The 18,556-nt window shown below is 43.1% G+C and overlaps 1 protein-coding gene across 10 annotated transcripts in view; it reads left to right on the top strand.

Moving 5' to 3' along the window:
- The window catches only part of bltp1 (bridge-like lipid transfer protein family member 1), a 567,108-nt gene that overhangs the window by 325,061 nt on the left and 223,491 nt on the right, over positions 1-18,556 (top strand). For all 10 annotated transcript variants that reach the window (XM_086009761.1, XM_086009749.1, XM_086009753.1 and 7 more), the window contains 4 exons: positions 856-1,008; positions 1,833-2,073; positions 11,732-11,877; positions 17,058-17,277. In XM_086009761.1, coding sequence (XP_085865887.1) covers positions 856-1,008; positions 1,833-2,073; positions 11,732-11,877; positions 17,058-17,277 — 760 coding nt within the window. The remainder of the gene's footprint in view (positions 1-855; positions 1,009-1,832; positions 2,074-11,731; positions 11,878-17,057; positions 17,278-18,556) is intronic.

The raw sequence follows: 18,556 nt of genomic DNA, 5'->3' as shown, positions 1-18,556 counted from the left end.
GTTTTCAGGCGCTAAAACCCTTCAGTAGCGCCGGCAGCCGTTTGGGCGCGGCGCTACTGAATTTTTGGCGCGCGCAAAGGGACTTGGCGCCGGCGCTAACTTCCGGCGCTAAAGCCCTGGCGCAGCGCAAACTCAATTTCTAGGCCCAGGTACCAACCTGATGTGTTTTGACTGACCGTCTGAGAACATAGCCTATCCACTGGTTGCTGCCTCATTTTGGAGTGTCAGAAAGCAATGTAGGGCTCATATGCCTCGGATTAGAAATTTCTATCAATGGGAATTTCCACTGGTCTGTGTTGTGAATAGATAATGTTTAAAAATTTATGGTTATGACAAAAGTGCTGTTGTCACAAGTAATGACATTGATAGTTTATGCCCTCTCAATAGGTACCTTAAAGTCTCCTGTGCAAAATCAACTATCCCAATAATATGCTACAAAAACCTTCTGATCCATCTTATGATTCATCATAATACATATACCATGTCTTCCACTTGTCATAAGATGTTAACACTAATGGGAGCCGCAACCAGTATGAACTCAAACTGTAGTACCAGCGGAAGATCTGAACTTGTCTTTCCATGTTTTGCTGTACAAGTCTTTAGGCAGGGAAAGACGAGTCTCTGAGGAGATGGGTCTGCCTGTTAATCTTGCAGCAGACTCTCAGCAAAATTACCCATAACTCAGTTGTCTTCATCATTGAGTGCCTGTTGAACGTCTATTTTCTGTTTTTTTTTAATATTGATGATTGAAGTTGACTAATCATTGTGTGGCAAAATGAGAATACTTTGTATATTTTATTTGATTACCTGGTATAATTTATATTTCCATTTTCTAATTGGTTTCTTTACTTTCAGCGGAAGAGTGTACATTTTCCATTGAAGAGCAAGTACAATAGAGTTACCAAATTAGCTAGGTATCTACAGGAAAACCCCTCCTGTTTACTGTGCAATATACTTCATCGGTACCTGCAGCAGGCAGACTATTCTGTCATCGAGGATGCCACTATGGTAAGCATTTGTGAAAAACCGTTTAGAACTAAGTATGTGAAAATTATTTGACTAATACTATTTAACTATAAATATACAAGTGTTCTTGGTGCATTTCTTAATTATCTTATTGGTAAAAATAGCTTTGTGCACTCAATAGTATACAATAAATGGTAAGGACTTGCCTCTTGCTAAACCCAGGGAGTGTTGTGCTGCTGTTATGCTTTTGGAGCCAATAGCTTGGGACTAATCCAGGAGCAAGTATTTAAATACAAAAGAATTATACAACACAGAAGGAGGCCATTCGGCCCATTGTGTCTGTGCTGGCTCTTTAAGAGCCATCCAATTAGTCCCACCCCCCTGCTCTTTCCCCATAGCCCTCAAAATATTTTTCTTTTCAAGTATATATCCAATTCCCTTTCAGGCAGTACATACTACATCGTAAAAATTCGCTGCGTAAAATGTTCTCCTCATCTCCCCCCCCCCCCCCCCCACGGTTCTTTTGTCATTTATCTTAACTTTGTGTAATCTGATTACTGACCCTCCTGCCAGTGGAAACAGTTTCTCCCCATCTACTCTTATCAAAACACTTCATAATTTTGAACACCTCTATTAAATCTACCCTTAACATCTCTTGCTCTAAGGTGAACAACCCCAGCTACTCTAGTCTCTCCACATAATTGAAGTCCCTCATCCCTGGTACCATACTAGTAAATCTCCTCTGCACCCTCTCCAAGGCCTTGACATCAGGATATAAAAACTTCCCAGGCAAAATCCATTTATGTACATAACCCAAATAAAAACCTGCATAACATATGGCAATTATTATGTTTTATTTGTTGCAGAACAATGGCCTTCCTGCCCTTGTCACCCTAAAGAAGGGTTTGGTGGCATTAGCAAGGCAGTGGATGAAGTTCATAGTTGTCACTCCAGCTTTCAAAGGAGTTAGTTTACTGCTTAGACCAGCACAACTGCCAAAGCCACAACCAGCATCACAGGCTGATCGTCAAGCTGGTGGCTTGGACAATGGAGGAGCCATACAAAGTGACACAAGTGCTGATGGAGCAGAATTTGAATTTGATGCTGGTAATTAAATGCATTTTATTCTCTAAATGCACAGGCTGACTTTGCAACACACTATTTCCATTGACGAAGTTTATATGTATGTTTTAAACGAATGCTCATACGAAGCTCACACATATCCCATTTGTGAATCTGTACCCAATAATTAAATGTATATTATAATGCTGTAGCCAGAAGCACCTTTGTGCAGCTGTAATATAAGGCCGCCAGTGCCATAGAGTGCCAGCTCATGAGATGATCCCTTTACACCATACTACTGAAGGTGTAACATTGGTGAGGCAAACATGAATGACTGCTGCAGGCCGTCATTTTGCTGGCTCCTTTCTATGGACCACCAATGTTCTTCCATTATTGCCTATGCTTTAAAATCCACTCCATATTGTTAACAGAGCATATTTCAGACTATTGGCAGCTTAAGGATGTTGCGCAACCACTTCAAATAGAATTGGTTCCCCATGACCTTTTGTTTATATGACAACTGAGTGCCTGAACCCATTTCAGCACTCTTTGACTGTAGAGCTGTGCTGTGTGCTGAATGAAAAAGGTATTTTTCATGAAATATACCATCCTTTTGGTGGACAGTTCAATAAAATTAGGTCCAGCTTTGTCTTTTGTGGTTAGATCAATGCTAAAAATTTCTGGTCCAGATTTGAAAATGAAAATGCTCAGTTGGGCAAGATGTTGTATAGCTGCAGCCCTACCATGAGTCACTGTACCCCAACATGAGTCATAACCTTTAGCAGATGAGAGGCAAGAGATAAAATGGAAGTGCTGGGTAGGAAGAGATTTAGGCCCCGATATTCATGGCGAGGCAGAGAGGGAGCATGATTGTGCGTTGGACAACCAGGCAAGGCCGGGGACACGGAGGTCTAGCTGAATTTAATGCCAGGACCTAGTTACAATTTTTTTCTTCCGTCAAGTTACAAATTAACAGGCTAGCCTGCTGCTGGGCAGGATTACCACCGGCAGGAGGCTGCAACCAGGAACCCTTGGGGACGGTCCCCAGCAATCGGGAGGGAGGGAGCGATCGGGGATTTGGAGGGACTGGAGGTCAGCTGCCACGGGAAGGAAGGAGCGAGAGCTTGTTTGCGGGGGTGGAAGGCGGGAGAGTGGGACTGGAGAGGGAGAGGTCTGCAATTGCAGGGGGAAGAGAGAGACCGCAATTGGCAGAGGGGAGGTCGAAGGCTTTCTTGCGATGCCTAGGGGAGCACTCCTGCTCCTCCCAGCCCACAACGAATGCTGTAACTATGCACTTACCTTCTGGGGCCGGCAGCTCCCACCATCCTTTCGCTACTGGGTTTCCCAAGCCCTGGGAAACCCATGCGACAACAGTTAAATGTAAATAGGCACCCAATGGAGCCAGTACGGTGCGGGCGGGGGGAGGGGGTGTGGTTTATAGCGAGGCCTTTATTTTAATTTGACACACAACTGGGTGTTGACATTGGAAAGAAGAGTTTAATGTTTAGCACCCTTCACCACCACACCTTCTTTTCAAGTAGAGTAGAAATGAATAACAGAAGATTCTACAGCCTCAGATCCTGATTAATATATAATCCACTGGTTTATCAATATTTGAAACAGAAGTAAGTTTTAACATAAATTAGTATAGAAGGAAGTGCAAACTATTGGGAACAGGCTCACAAAAGTCTGATCACGTATTTGGATAAATTTCAAAGATATTTGACTGTAAATTGAAATCAGTTGTTCAAGTTAGAGATTACTGTGGAAGTCAAATTTTGCAATATTGAGTACAGTATACACTATATAGATACAGCAAATAATTAGGAAATCGAATAGAATGTTACCGTTTATTGCGAGGGGAATTGAATACATAAGTAGGGAGGTTATGCTTCAGTTATACAGGGCATTGGTGAGACCACATCTGGAGTACTGTGTACAGTATTGGTCTCCTTATTTAAGGAAGGATGTAAATGCGTTGGAAGCACTTCAGGGAAGGTTTACTAGACTAATACCTGGAATGGGCGGGTTGTCTTATGAGGAAAGGTTGGACAGGCTAGGCTTGTATCCGCTGGAGTTTAGAAGAGTAAGAGGTGACTTGATTGAAACATATAAGATCCTGAGGGGTCTGGACAGGGTGGATGTGGAGAGGATGTTTCCTCTTGTGGGAGAATCTAGAACAAGGGGTCACTGTTTAAAAATAAGGGGGTCGCCCATTTAAGACAGAAATGAGGAGACATTTTTTCTCAGAGGGTCGTGAGTCTTTGGAACTCTCTTCCTCAGAGGGCGGTGGAAGCAGAGTCTTTGAATATTTTTAAGGCAGAGGTAGATAGATTCTTGGTAAGCAAGGGGGTGAAAAGTTATCGGGCGTAGGCGGGAATGTGGAGTTATCGGATCAGCCATGATCTTATTGAATGGCGGAGCAGGCTCGAAGGGCCGAGTGGCCTACTCCTGCTCCTAATTCGTATGTTCGTAGTTTAGGCATCCTACTTTCAAAAGGACATTTTAGGAAATGGAGAGTGTAAGAAGAACACCTTGGGTGATTTAGGCTCCAAACTATGAAGAGATGCTTACACAAATTATATTCATTGTAGAAAACAATACTGAGCTAGAAATAATCCACGTTTTTGAAATGTTGAGAGGAACAGATAATGTAGATACAAACTTATTATTTAACTTGGACTGTCAGCCCAGAATGAGGCAACAGGAGTATAAGATTGAATTACAGAGGGAATGTACTGCCAACTGATGTTGTTTATGTTTATGTATCCCTAACAAGAAACGACTATCTGGCCTTATGTGTTTCCCCCCCCCCCCCCCCTTCATAGTCACAGAATCATACCTTTCAGCCAATGTCCTAGACTTCTCCATCACCATAACCAGAGGTGGCGGCACTGTGGTATACAGTTGGGAATGAGTGGCCCTGGGAGTCCTCAACATTGACTCCGGACCCCATGGAGTCTCATGGCTTCCGGTCAAGCATGGGCATGGAAACCACCTGGTGGTTACCACCTACTGTCCTCCCTCAGCTGATGAATCAGTACTCCTCCATGTTGAACACCACTTGGAAGAAGCACTGAACAGCAAGGCCACAGAATGTACTTTGGGTGGGAGACTTCAATGTCTATCACCAAGAGTGGATCGGTAGCACCACTACTGACCGAACTGGATGCGTCCTGAAGGACACAGCTGCCAGAATGGGCTTGCGGAAGGTGGTGAGTGAACCAACGCGAGGGGAAAAACATATTTGACCTCGTCCTCACCAATCTACCTGTCGCAGATGCATCTGTCCATTACGGCATTGGTAGCAGTGACCACCTCACAGTCCTTGTGGAGACGAAGTCCCGTCTTCACACTGAGAACACCCTCCATTGTGTTGTTTTGCACTACCACCATGCTTAATGGGATAGATTCAGAACAGATGTAGCAGCACAAAAATGGGTATCCAAGAGGCGCTGTGGGTCATCAGCAGCAGCAGAATTGTATTCCACCACAATCTGTAACCTCATGGCCCAGCATATCCCTCACTCTACCATTACCATCAAGTCAGAGGACGAACCCTGGTTCGATGAGGAATGCAGAAGAGCATGCCAGGAGCAGCACCAGGTGTACCAAAAAAATGAGGCGGCAACCTGGGGAATCTGCAACACAGGACTCCACGTGATATCAAGAAATGGCTGCGCGCACTAGATACAGCAAAGGCTATGGGCCCCAACAACATCCCGGCTATCATGCTGAAGACTTGTACTCCAGAACTAGCTGCGCCTCTAGCCAACAAGCTGTTCCAGTGTAGCTACAACACTAGCATCTACCCAACAATGTAGAAAACTGCCCAGGTTTGTCCTGTCCACAAAAAGCAGGAAAAATCCAATCCAGGCAATTACCTCCCCATCAGGCTGCTACTCAATCATCAGCAAAGTGATGGAAGGTGTCGTCGACAGTGCTATCAAGTGGCACTTACTCACCTATAACCTGTTCACCGATGCTCAGTTTGGGTTCCACCAGCACCACTCAGCTCCAGAACTCATTACAGCCTTGGTCCAAATATGGACAAAAGAGCTGAAAGAGGCGAGAGTGACTGCCCTTCACATCATGGCAGCATTTAACCGAGTGCGGCACCAAGGAGCCCTAGTAAAATTGAAGTCAGTGGGTATCGGGGAAAACTCTCCATTGGCTGGAGTCATACAAAGGAAGATGGTTGTGGTTGCTGGAAAGCAATCATCTCAGCCCCAGGACATCGCTGCAGGAGTTCCTCCGGGCAGAGTCCTAGGCCCAAACATCTTCAGCTGCTTCATCAATGACCTTCCCTCTGTCGTAAGGTCAGAAGTGGGGATGTTCGCTGATGATTGCAGAGTGTTCAGTTCCATTCGCAACCCCTCAGATAATGAAGCAGTCCATGCCTGAATGCAGCAAGACCTGGATGACATTCAGGCTTGGGCTGATAAGAGGCAAGTAACATTCACGCCACACAAGTGCCAGGCAATGACTGTCTCCAAAAAGCGAGAGTTTAACCACAACCACTTGACATTCAAGAACATTACCATCACCGAATCCCCCCACCATCAATACGCTGGGGAGGTCACCATTGACGAGAAACTTAACTGGACCAGCCACATAAATACTGTGGCTACAAGAGCACGTCAGAAGCTGGGTATTCTGCGGTGAGTGTCTCACCTCCTGACTCCCCAAAGCCTTTCCACCATCTATAAGGCACATGTCAGGAGTGTGATGGAGTACTCTCCACTTGCCTGGATGAGTGCAGCTCCAACAACACTCAAGAAGCTCGAAACCATCCAGGACAATGCAGCCCGCTTGATTGGCACCCCATCCACCACCTTAAACATTCACTCCCTCCACCACCGGCGTACCATGTGTGTACCATCTACAAAATGCCCTGCAGCAATTTGCCAAGGCTTCTTTGGCATCACCTCCCATACCCGTGACCTCTACCACCTAGAAGGACAAGGGCAGCAGGCGCATGGGAACACCATCACCTGCAAGTTCCCCTCCAAGTCACACACCATCCTGATTTGGAAATATATCGCTGTTCCTTCATCGTCACTGGGTCAAAATCCTGGAACTCTCTCCCTAACAGCACTGTGGGAGTACCTTCACCACGGACTGCAGCGGTTGAAGAAGGCGGCTCATGACCACCTTCTCAAGGGCAATTAGGGATGGATAATAAATGCTGGGCTTGCCAGCGATGCCCACATCCCAGAACGAATGGGGGGGATAAAAAAGGAAGGAGACTAATGCAAACAACTTTTAGGCCCAGGTGAATCAAAAATATGAAGAAAAATGTAAAAAAATTCAAAAATTGTTTAAAGCCGGAAGAAAATACGGGAAAGTGATGTTGAATGTCCTGCGGTAAGCTCCAGTTAAATTTTGCAAGATGTTGCCCCCTTTTTAAGAGTTTATCAGGGTTATTTATATCATGTTGTGAGAGAGGGGAAATAGTTTGTGACCCCGTTTGTACCTCAGAGTCTTAAGAGAGGGAGGGAATGGCAGCAGAAAAAGAGGAAACAACTTCGCAAACTGACCGCAACTCATCGTCAAGGCTGGGGATAGATAACCTCAATGCCTTCTTAGGATTGAGGAGTTTAACCACTTTATGCACTTTCTTATTTGAGCTCCATTTGGAATTAGGGTTGTTTTTTTGCTGTATGTTTAATGACAGCGTTGAAGAGGGAAAGGGAAACTTGGAGCATCGTCTTCTGTCCTTGCTGCAACGAGAGTCGAAAGAATTTAAAGTTTTTCAATGAACTTTTCACAAAAAATGTGTTAAAAACTATTTTTTCCCCCTAAGTTTCTAAAATGATTTTGGAAGAAACAAGCGAATATCAATTTTCCCCTCGTCTAAACAAGTTTCAACAAGATCTTGAAGTCCAAACACTTTTAAAGAGGATCTGAAATGCCTAAAACGTTTTAAAATTGAAATTTCTCAATATTTGATTCTGAGCAATCGAGTGAAGTGAGTAGCTTTACGCAAACATGCAACCATGCTGTTGAGGAATGGGAGGGGAGGGGAGGATTTGTAGGAGTTACATAATGGGCCAAAAATTCGGGTCGGGGGCTTCCCGCGGGTGCAAGCCCCCGATCTGCACTCACCCTGCGCGCTGACATCTGAAGCCCGGGCCTGCTTGCATTTCCTGTCACAGGCCCGGTTCAGATGTCAGCGCGCAGTGCTCACCTGATCCAGCGGCGTAGTTAGTGCGATGTGCCGGCTGGGATCAGGTGAGCACTGTACAACCAATCAGGGGAGGGGAAGGTACATTCATGAGTTTGAGAGTAAGAACTGTCAAACTCATGAAAACTACGGGGGCCCAAAACACTATTTAAACTTTAAATAAAAATTTAAAAAACATCCCAATCATTAAATTAAGTATAAATAAGTTTAAAAAAATAATTTAAACAATTTTTTTTGAATTTTTTTTTAATATAAAGGGTCTAAAACTAAACTTACCTTATTGTAGATTCTTTAAAATAATAAACCTGTGGGGAAAAAAAATTCTAAATTACACTAAAACACCACTTACCTGTAAAAATAAATACTTACGTGTGCTTTTTACAAGTGTAAGGCCTTTACACATGCGCAAATCCCCCAAAGCAGAGGAAATCCAAGACGCACGCGCTGCCCCCTACAGCGCACGCGCTAGCCTCTTCACCTCTTGGGTTAGAGGAGAGGAAATGCCGGTTTTCAGCGCATGCGCTGTGCATGCTGAAAACCGGCATTTCCTCCGGCCAGACGCGTGAGTACCCCTTCCATACTCACGCGTTTGGGGAGGAATTTCTGCCCCATTACTTTGTATTGACTTTTTAAAAATATATCATTAAGCTGTTTAGGAAGAGAACCAAATAAGGGAAAACACAAACCATTTTATTTTGTCACTCACTTCCTCCAAATTAAAGGTGTTGCTATGGGAACCCGCATGGGCCCTAGCTATGCCTGCCTGTTCATGGGATATGTGGAGCATTCTTTGTTCCAGTCCTACTCGGGTCCCCTCCCTCACCTCTTTTTCCGGTACATTGATGACTGTATCGGTGCCGTTTCCTGCTCTCGCCCTGAACTAGATAAGTTCATTCACTTTACTTCCAATTTCCACCCTTCCCTCACCTTCACATGGTCCATCTCCGACTCTTCCCTTCCCTTCCTTGACTTCTCCGTGTCCATTTCTGGCGATCGGCTTTCGACAAACATCCACTACAAGCCCACTGACTCCCACAGCTACCAGCACTACACTTCCTCCCACCCCGCTTCCTGTAAGGACTCTATTCCATTCTCCCAGTTTCTCCGTCTCCGCTGCATCTGTTCTGACGATGCCACCTTCCATACCAGTGCTTCCGACGTGTCTTCCTTTCTCCTCAACCGAGGATTCCCCTCTACTGTGGTTGACACGGCCCTTGACCATGTCCATTCCATTTCCCGCACTTCTGCTCTCACCCCTTCCCCTCCCTCTCAGAACCACGATAGGGTTCCCCTTGTCCTCACCTTTCACCCCACCAGCCCCCACATTCAACGTATCAACCTCCGCCATTCCCGCCACCTCCAATGTGATCCCACCACCAAACACATCTTCCCCTCACCTCCCCTTTCAGCATTCCGAAGGGACTGCTCTCTCCGCGACACCCTGGTCCACTCCTCACTCACCCCTAACGGCCCTTCTCCTTCGCCTAGCACCTTCCCGTGCAAGCGCAGGAGATGCAACACATGCCATTTTACTTCCTCCCTTCCCATTGTCCAGGGCCCCAAACACCCCTTCCAGGTGAAACAGCGATTTACTTGTACTTCTTGCAATCTAGTATACTGTATTCGCTGCTCACAATGCGGTCTCCTCTACATTGGAGAGACCAAACACAGATTAGGCGACCGCTTTGCGGAGCACCTCCGTTCAGTCCGTAAGGGTGACCCTGAGCTTCCGGTCGCCTGTCACTTTAATTCTCCGCTTCACTCCCACTCTGATCTCTCTGTCCTCGGCCTATTACATTGTTCCAATGAAGCTCAATGTAAGCTCGAGGAACAGCACCTCATCTTTCGATTAGGCACTTTACAGCCTTCCAGACTCAACATCGAGTTCAACAATTTCAGAATCTCTGCCCCCATTTTTCATGCTGTATGATTTTGCCATTCCCATTTGCAACATTTTATCTTTCCTGCCTCTTACATAAGCACAGTATGTTCTTTCAACTCCTTCCTCCCCTCCTAAGTGGTTGTTGTTGTAAAATTTGCCCACGGATGAAAAGGTGGCACTCGAAGGAGTTCGTAGCCCACTCAGTACAAAAAAAATTAGAGGGAACATTACAGCCAATCAAGTTGAAGAATTCTCACAGACCACAAACCAGGAAGTTAAAAGCACTGATTATCTTTCACTTTTTAATCATTTTACAGAGAGCGAAATAAAGATTGTGACATACATGTGTGATTAAGGGTAGAAGCAGAAGCTTAAAAAAAAAATGTTTTTGATTATTTTAAAAATCTATGGGAATTTGTATCATCATGGAGAAATTTGACATTCCACAAATATAAAATTACTTTTTCAGGGCCAAAGAGGTTGTTCATTCATTATGACTTAGTACGCCGTTAAAAACTTAGTTACACCTCATTCAATAAGGCTTAGCTTTTTGGGGGAATTTTATAGCGAGATTAGAGTGTAAAAAGTAGAAGTTCAAGTGATTTGTAAGATTTTCATCTGCGAGGACATCAACAGCGCACCCTGTGAAGGAGCGGAGAATCACTGACAGCAACTTCTGGATTGCCGTGTTTAACTGCGCATGTGTGGACGCCATAAGTTGCTGTCAGTTTCACAGAGTGATGGCTGCAAACGCTGACAGTTTCGCCGTCCTTACAATCGGAAATTTCAGGCCATTATATATTTGTCAAGTTCCTGTTTATAAGAATTGGGTACAATGACAGAAAGGATTGTATGCAGGCTTGATTTGCAATGATACTGGATTTTACTTAACCTTATGTTGTAAGGGAATTGCATACTCTTAAAATATTTTATCTGGATACTTAGGAAGACATTGAAAAGAAGGTTTGGGTTTTAATTTTGGTTGTAGCTATACCCCAGGTTTATTGCTGAATTTAAATTTGCTAAAGAAATATTCCCTTCTTGACTACTTGCTATAACTTTGGTAACTAAAAGTGTGACGATATATTTGCTTTTGTGTCTGTGTTTTTGACGACATTTTATAGTAAAAGAACTCTATTGTTAGAGAATAAAATACATTTTTGTAAATAAGTTACTTTTTATTCATAACATTAAGATTTTACACGACAGACTGCAACATTTAATATTGATGTACAGGAAACTTTCTGGTATCCGGCACTGACTGGACCGAGCTGGTGCCGTACCATCAAAACTGCCGTAGAAACCAGCGCTAATGTTAAAACATACGGAGCTTTTGAGCTCCGTGTGAATCAACAAACCCTGTTGCTTAGCAACAGCTTCAAAACAGTCGGCCGCAGCTTAAAAGCATCTCTGTAGCTAAGCAACAGCTGCAGCTAGACCTTGCAGAGCCTGACTGGGAAAAAAAAAGCAACGAGAAGTAAAAAAACTTATATAGGAAATGGCTCCTGAATTTTGCTGGTAGATAGACTTTTCCGGACATTTAACCTCTGGTTAAATGAAAGTTTCCTGTATGTTGGATAGTTATAGCTTTTTAACTGACAGTTTTCTCATTACTGCTTCTCCTTTTGTTGCAGCTACAGTTAGTGAACATACCATGCTGTTAGAAAGTAGCCGTCCTCCAGCAGGTGGAACGTCCTCCGGACCAGTAACGGGCTCAGACATCATGAGAAAGTTATCCAAAACAAATGCTCATGCGCACGAATCCACTCTTAAAATAAAAGTAGGTGAAATACAAAACGCTTGTGATATAACAACTTGATGTACATACTGAACAGATTTATTTCTCTATTGTGACTGATGATGTCCTCTTAAATTCTTTTATTTCTTTGTCTACAATAGACAATGGTAGGCTAGATTCTAGAATGGTCCCAGCGGATTGGAAGGTAGCAAATGTAACCCCGCTATTCAAGAAAGGAGGGAGAGAGAAAATGGGGAACTACAGGCCAGTTAGCCTGACATCCGTTGTCGGGAAAATGCTGGAATCCATTATTAAGGAAATGGTAACAGGGCATTTAGAAAATCATATGATTAGACGAGTCAACATGGTTTTATGAAAGGGAAATTGTGTTTAACAAATTTATTAGAGTTTTTGAGGATGTAACTAGCAAGGTAAATAAAGGGGAACTAGTGGATGTAGTGCATTTGGATTTCCAAAAGGCATTAGATTAAGTGCCACATAAAAGGTTGTTATGCAAGATAAGGGCTCATGGGGTTGGGGGTAATATATTAGCATGGATAGAGGATTGGTTAACGGACAGAAAACAGAGAGTAGGGATAAACGGGTCATTTTCCAGTTGGCAGGCTGTAACTAGTGGGGTGCCGCAAGGATCAGTGCTGGGGCCTCAGCTATTTACAATCTAGATTAATAACTTAGATGAAGGGACTAAGTGTAATGTATCCAAGTTTGCTAATGATCCAAAGCTAGGTGGGAAAGTAAGCTGTGAGGAGGACACAGGGATATGGACAGGTTAAGTGAGTGGACAATAAGGTGGCAGATGGAGTATAATGTGTGCAAATGTGAGGGTATTCATTTTGGTAGAAAAACAGAATATTTTTTAAATGGTGAGAAACTATTAAATGTCGGTGCTCAGAGAGATTTAGGTACCCTTAGCACGCAGGTACAGCAAGCAATTAGGAAGGCAAATGACATGTTGACCTTATTGCAAGGGGGTTGGAGTACAAGAGTAAGGAAACCTTGTTACAATTGTACAGGGCTTTGTTGAGACCACACCTGCAGTATTGTGCACAGTTTTAATCTCCTTATAGGAGGAAGGATATACTTTCCTTAGAGGCGGTTCAACGACGGTTCATTAGATTAATTGCTGGGATGCGAAGATTGTCCTAATAGGCGAGATTGAGTAGATTGGGCCTATACTCTCTGGAGTTTAGAAGAATGAGACGTGATCTCATTGAAACACAAGATTCTGATGGGGATTGCCAGGGTAGATGCTGAGAGATTGTTTCCCCTGGCTGGAGAGTGTAGAACTGCGGGGCACCGTCTTACAATAAGAGGTTGGTCATTTAAGACTGAGATGAGAAGGAATTTCTTCACTCAGAGGGTTGTGCATCTTTGGAACTCCCAATCTCAAAGGCCTCTGGATGCTGAATCTTTGCGTATATCCAAGGCTGAGATAGATTTTTAGACTCGAGGGGAATCAAGGGATATGCAGATCAGATGGGAAAGTGGAGTTGAGGTTGAAGATCAGCCATGATCTTCTTGAATGGTGGAGCAGGCTTGAGAGGCCATATGGCCTACACCAGCTCCTAATTCTTAGCTTCTTATGATCTGCAGTGTGTAATATTATGCCTTTCAATTTGATTGATAACTTGTTTATTAAAACCACCTGATAGTGTTACAGTTCTGCTTAATGGATAAAACATGGTCTGCATTAATTGTTCTGATATTCAGCATTGTAGTTTGATAGCTGCACATTTACGCTAATCGCAGTAATATTTTCAATTATTTTCCTCGTTCACTATCATCTATACATTGCAGGAGTGCAATCTTTTTAAAACATAGACATTTTTAGTGTTGGGCTAGATACCATATAATTCTCCCTTACCTTGCTATACAAAGAAATCTCTTCTGTTTTGCAGTCAGCTTTTTTCACCTTTGTCAGCAGTGAAATACAATTCTGCCATTCCTCTGATTGAAGATGCATTTTTGTTTTTATAAGTCACAGTTTGCACTTTGTTTTTTTTACAATTCTTGTAGTATTGAGTAATGCAACTGTGTTAACATGTTTCATACACTGTTCCAAATGCATGTGAGTCTTTGCAGTTATTGATGGGCTTGATGAGATGACTGTTTTCCAAACTCAGTGTGACCTCTTGTCAATTCTGGCTTGGATTCACTCCAGTACTGGCAGGTTATCTTGCACTGAAGTTAGTCCTGGAATTGGGTACGATGCCCACCAGTCATTGCGGTGCAAAGTCTGTGCACTGCAGCAATCGTCTCTGGTGGCACCGGTGTTGGTGAGACAGACCAATGAATTCCAGGCTCTGATGGTTATTGAATGATAGCTGGGATTGTGGCTGACCTGTCTGCAAACCTTAAACCAGATCCCTTCCGAATGATTTCAAAATTCCTTTTGCAACACAAAATCATTTTATATATTCAATATAGCAAGCTCCTCATAATTTAGATTTGGAATGTAGATTTTAATTTGTAACTACTGAGTTTTTTTGGAACAGAACCAAATTTATTCATAAAACTTCTATCGAATCAAATTTAGGCCTAGAAATTTTCCGGTGAAACACCGGCCAGAAGGTCGGTTTTGTTGAAAAAATGGCAGCAAGCTTGCTTCTGGCGCGGGACACGACGGCCGCCATTTTGGTGAGGGCTAGAGCGCTGCCTTTGAAGGCACTGGCCTCTCAAACTTAAATAAGCAGATCGTGACGTCAGTCAGCAAACAATGTCTGATTTGACACCACGACTGCTATTTTATACATGCTCTCCATAAAGCCGTGTCCTGAATACGCGTGGAAAAGTGTACGTGAAGCAGCCCTGCAGAGACGCTGTCAGCACTTCTTAAAGGGGTACACACATCTTTCAGTTAAGTTTGGATTTCAGTTTTTGGACTTTTAAAATATTTTGTTAAAGTAGTGGCGTGGTGCGATAGATTTAAAAAGTTGTTAGTGCGTAGGGAATGCTGCTGGACATGGCTTCAGATGGTAAAGGAAGGCCTCTGAGAAGGCAGAAAATGCTGAAAATACTCAGCAGGTCAGGCTGCACCGTGGAGAGAGGAACAGAGCTAACGTCTCCGGTCGAGATGCTGCCTGACCTGCTGAGTATTTCCATCATTTTCTACTTTCATTTCAGATTTCCAGCATCTGCAATATTTTGCTTCTGAGAAGACTATTTGCTCACAGTCCCGACGGGCACATGGAAGTGAAGCAGAGGCAGCAAAGGGGACAAGCTGCGCGCAGATGGAAGAGGATGACGCCGAAGAGGATGACGCCGAAGAGGATGACGCGGAAGGAAGGATGCAACCCAGACAGCTCCTTTCTGGCTGGGATGGAATCATCTGCCTGCGGTACCAGTGACCACAACTACAAATCCCCTTTCAAAGCCTTACTTTTCCTCTGTTACTGACCATCATAGCATCCTCTTGGCCACAATGCTGAAATAAAAGCCACCGCAAAGCAAACTTTACAATCGAACTTCATCCATTTATGCATCCAATATGACATCAAGAAATCAACTAATCATCCTTGTGCATTCCCTTACTGAATGACTTGTGTGTGCCTTTGCCTATCCTGGTGATGTCACACAGTGCTGCCCTAGTGGTTGCAGCATGGCTGGTGGAAGGCTGCTGAATTTCAGTGGGGGATACTGCAGATGGCCTTGCAGGACGGCCTCGAGGAGCTGGTGGCTGGGAGTGTCAAATCGAGTGACTCGTCCTCGTCCTCCTGCTCCTGCTCCTCCTCCTGCTCTTTTTTAATGTGCAGAAGGCAGTTCAGCTTTATGATCTGAAGATTGCCATCTTGGAATTATTTTTAATGTTTTTTTTTTAGAAAGCAGTTGAGCTCGAAGGGCCAAAGACTGCTTGTTTTTAAATGATTTTTACTTTTTTCATTTTAGAAGGCAGTTCCCCTTTAAGGGCTCGAGACTGCTTTCTAAAATGACAGGCTAGCTTTAAGGCAAAGCTGCCTTGCTCCAGGGATGCTACAGCCATGCTAGATTGGGCCTCCTGCTGAGAGTAACATCCGAAACAGCACGTTGCACGGTAGGTTCTGCGCTCCAATCATTTAAATCAGCAGGCAGCACCAAAATAGTGGTATAAAAACAGAAAATGCTGGAAATACTCAGCAGGTCAGGCAGCATTGGTAGAGAGAGAAACAAAGTTAACGTTTCAGGTCGATGACCCTTCGTCAGTTCTGATGAAGGATCATCGACCTGAAACGTTAACTCTGTTTCTCTCTCCACAGATGCTGCCTGACCTGCTGAGTATTACCAGCATTTTCTGTTTTTATTTCAGATTTCCAGCATCCGCAGTATTTTGCTTTTGCCCATATAGTGGTACTGCCTGCGCTCTTTTTACGGGCGGGAGTTAACCTTGCCCCGCAGTGGCACTGACCCTTTTCCATCGCTATCAGATTTCTAGGCTTCAATCTCTTCGGTCTGACATTGAATGGCTGCCAAGTGATTTGAATTTTGTTACCAAAATTTTATTAGGGTTATTGCTTGGCTAACTTGAAGAAAATTGATAAATTTAGACAGTAGCCACAAATGCACTGCATGAAGAAACTCATATTTACACCAGACATAATTCTTTATTAGATTTATAGCATTTATTATTATTATTAGTTTTATAAGTAGTTTTGCAGATTTGTTCTGGCTGCAGGTATTTTGTCTGGATTGAATGGGCATCTTCCTCCTCTTAGAAACTGCAAAGTTAGATTAATATGGAGGATACTAAAGTTGGAAGAAAGTAGAATTGCCCTCTTTGTAGGGTCTCTTTCATTCAATGATGTATTAAAATATCCCCCAACCAATTCTTCTTGGGCCCATACATATGTGGTTCTATTAGAGTTGCTGTAACTGTTATTTTTTAATGTTCATATACATATTCTGTTTTTGACCCAAAAAAGTTGCATTACAGCCTAGGGTGAGCCATAGTTGTACAATACAGGAAGGGTAAATCATTTGGGAACTATTCTGATAAAACAAAATAATAAATATACTGTGTCTTTGTGATACTTCCCATTAACAACCTAGCCATTCTTGTATTATGCAAAATATACTTCATTTAAAAATTTAAAACCCCCTACAAGGTCTTTACATAAATTTATATTTGGGAAATTAAGCCAAGGACTTAGGTAAAGGTGATGCTAATAGTTCTATTTAAATTTTTAGGCACTCAAAGTATTTTGACTTTTTCTGCGTTCGCCTTACAGGGAGTCCACCCTTACCAGTCCCTCAGCTACACCAGTGGAGATACAGTAGCAGACTCACCAGCCCATGTCAGCCGGGCAGGATTACCGACAAGAGACAGTCCTAGAAAGGAAAGTCTACTGAGCTATCTGACTGGGAGCTTCCCTAGTCTTCACAATCTTCTTGAAGGAACGCCACAACGTAGTGCAACAGTAATTAAAAGCAGTTCACTTACACGGCCAGGTATATTTCGCATTTGTTCACATAAATCCACTTCACAGGTTGATGTTCCTGCAGCAAATGCAATATAAGTGCTAATACATTATTTTTCTTCTTCTCCCTCCTACCTTGTAATGTATACATGCTTTGTTCCTGTTTTGTGTGAAACAAAACAAAATCACCATCATGAAAGTAATAAATGTAAATTAGCATGACAACCTTGGTCAATATTATACAAGCTTACCTTGATTGGCTGGAATATTAGATTAAATATTCTTGATAGTAGAACTCTCTTTCTTAAGAGGAGAAAACTGATTTTATTAGCTTGCCCTTGAGGGGTATTTAAAGGCGGCTGTGGAGAAGCCCACATTCCAAGCCATCGAACCGAAAAGGGAGAAATGTTTCAGTGGGAGTAAGAACGGATCTAATAGAGTTGAAAGTGAGAAATGTTGATCATAGAAGAAATAAGGGAGCACTAATCTTGGTGTCATTGAATAGTTGTTAATACGCAATCCTAAAACCGTATTAGAAGAATGTAAGTGCTACGATGTCGCTACCATCTGTCAGAATTGAAGGTACTTTCCCACAGTAGGTACAATTCTCAAGACAAAAAACAACCTGATATCTTTCTTGTTCAAAATCTTTTCAGCAAGCACATCATCATAATGGATGCAGAAACAAAGGAAGGCGAATACAGGATATTGAAGTTCCTTTTAATTACAATCCTGTCTTTTTACAAACTTGATTTCCTACCTCCTTCCACCAAAATCTCTCCTCCAAAAAATACAACACTTGAAGCTGTAAAATTCAAATTGATGTGGCATATTGATATTCTCTGGTTGTGATGTGTATGTAGCCCAATGGTGCACACAGCATTGTAGATTGGAGGGATGTGGTTTTGAATCTAACATTTTGTTAAATCTTTGAGCTGCAACGTATTGCTGTGCAGAGGTGTCTGCCCTCTGATTGGTGCCTCCCTACAGAGAGGAAAAAAATTCTGGTGAAATCTTGTTGAACTGGAGTTATGTGTGTTTTAGCAGCACAAACCTGGAACGGGTCTTCTAATCACATGAGGTGTGTAGCTGCTGAGCTCTGAATAGGAAGAGAAAGAAAGTAGGGCAGGGGTCAATCATACTTCATGTCTTAAAATAACTGATTTACTGCTGTTCTTATTCGCATTCCTTGTATTACACCTTTTTTTGCCCTGCAATGTTGTGCAGGAAATACTGAAACTCCACACATGCAGATTCAACCAAAGGCACAGAGCAGGATTTGCTTGTCTTGTGAATTTTTTTACTGTTTA

The sequence above is a fragment of the Somniosus microcephalus genome, chromosome 2, assembly GCF_052327205.1.
Source record: "Somniosus microcephalus isolate GS21.2 chromosome 2, FLI_Smic_1.0, whole genome shotgun sequence".
Lineage (NCBI taxonomy): Eukaryota > Metazoa > Chordata > Chondrichthyes > Squaliformes > Somniosidae > Somniosus > Somniosus microcephalus.
This window is presented reverse-complemented; position numbering and strand designations above follow the sequence as displayed.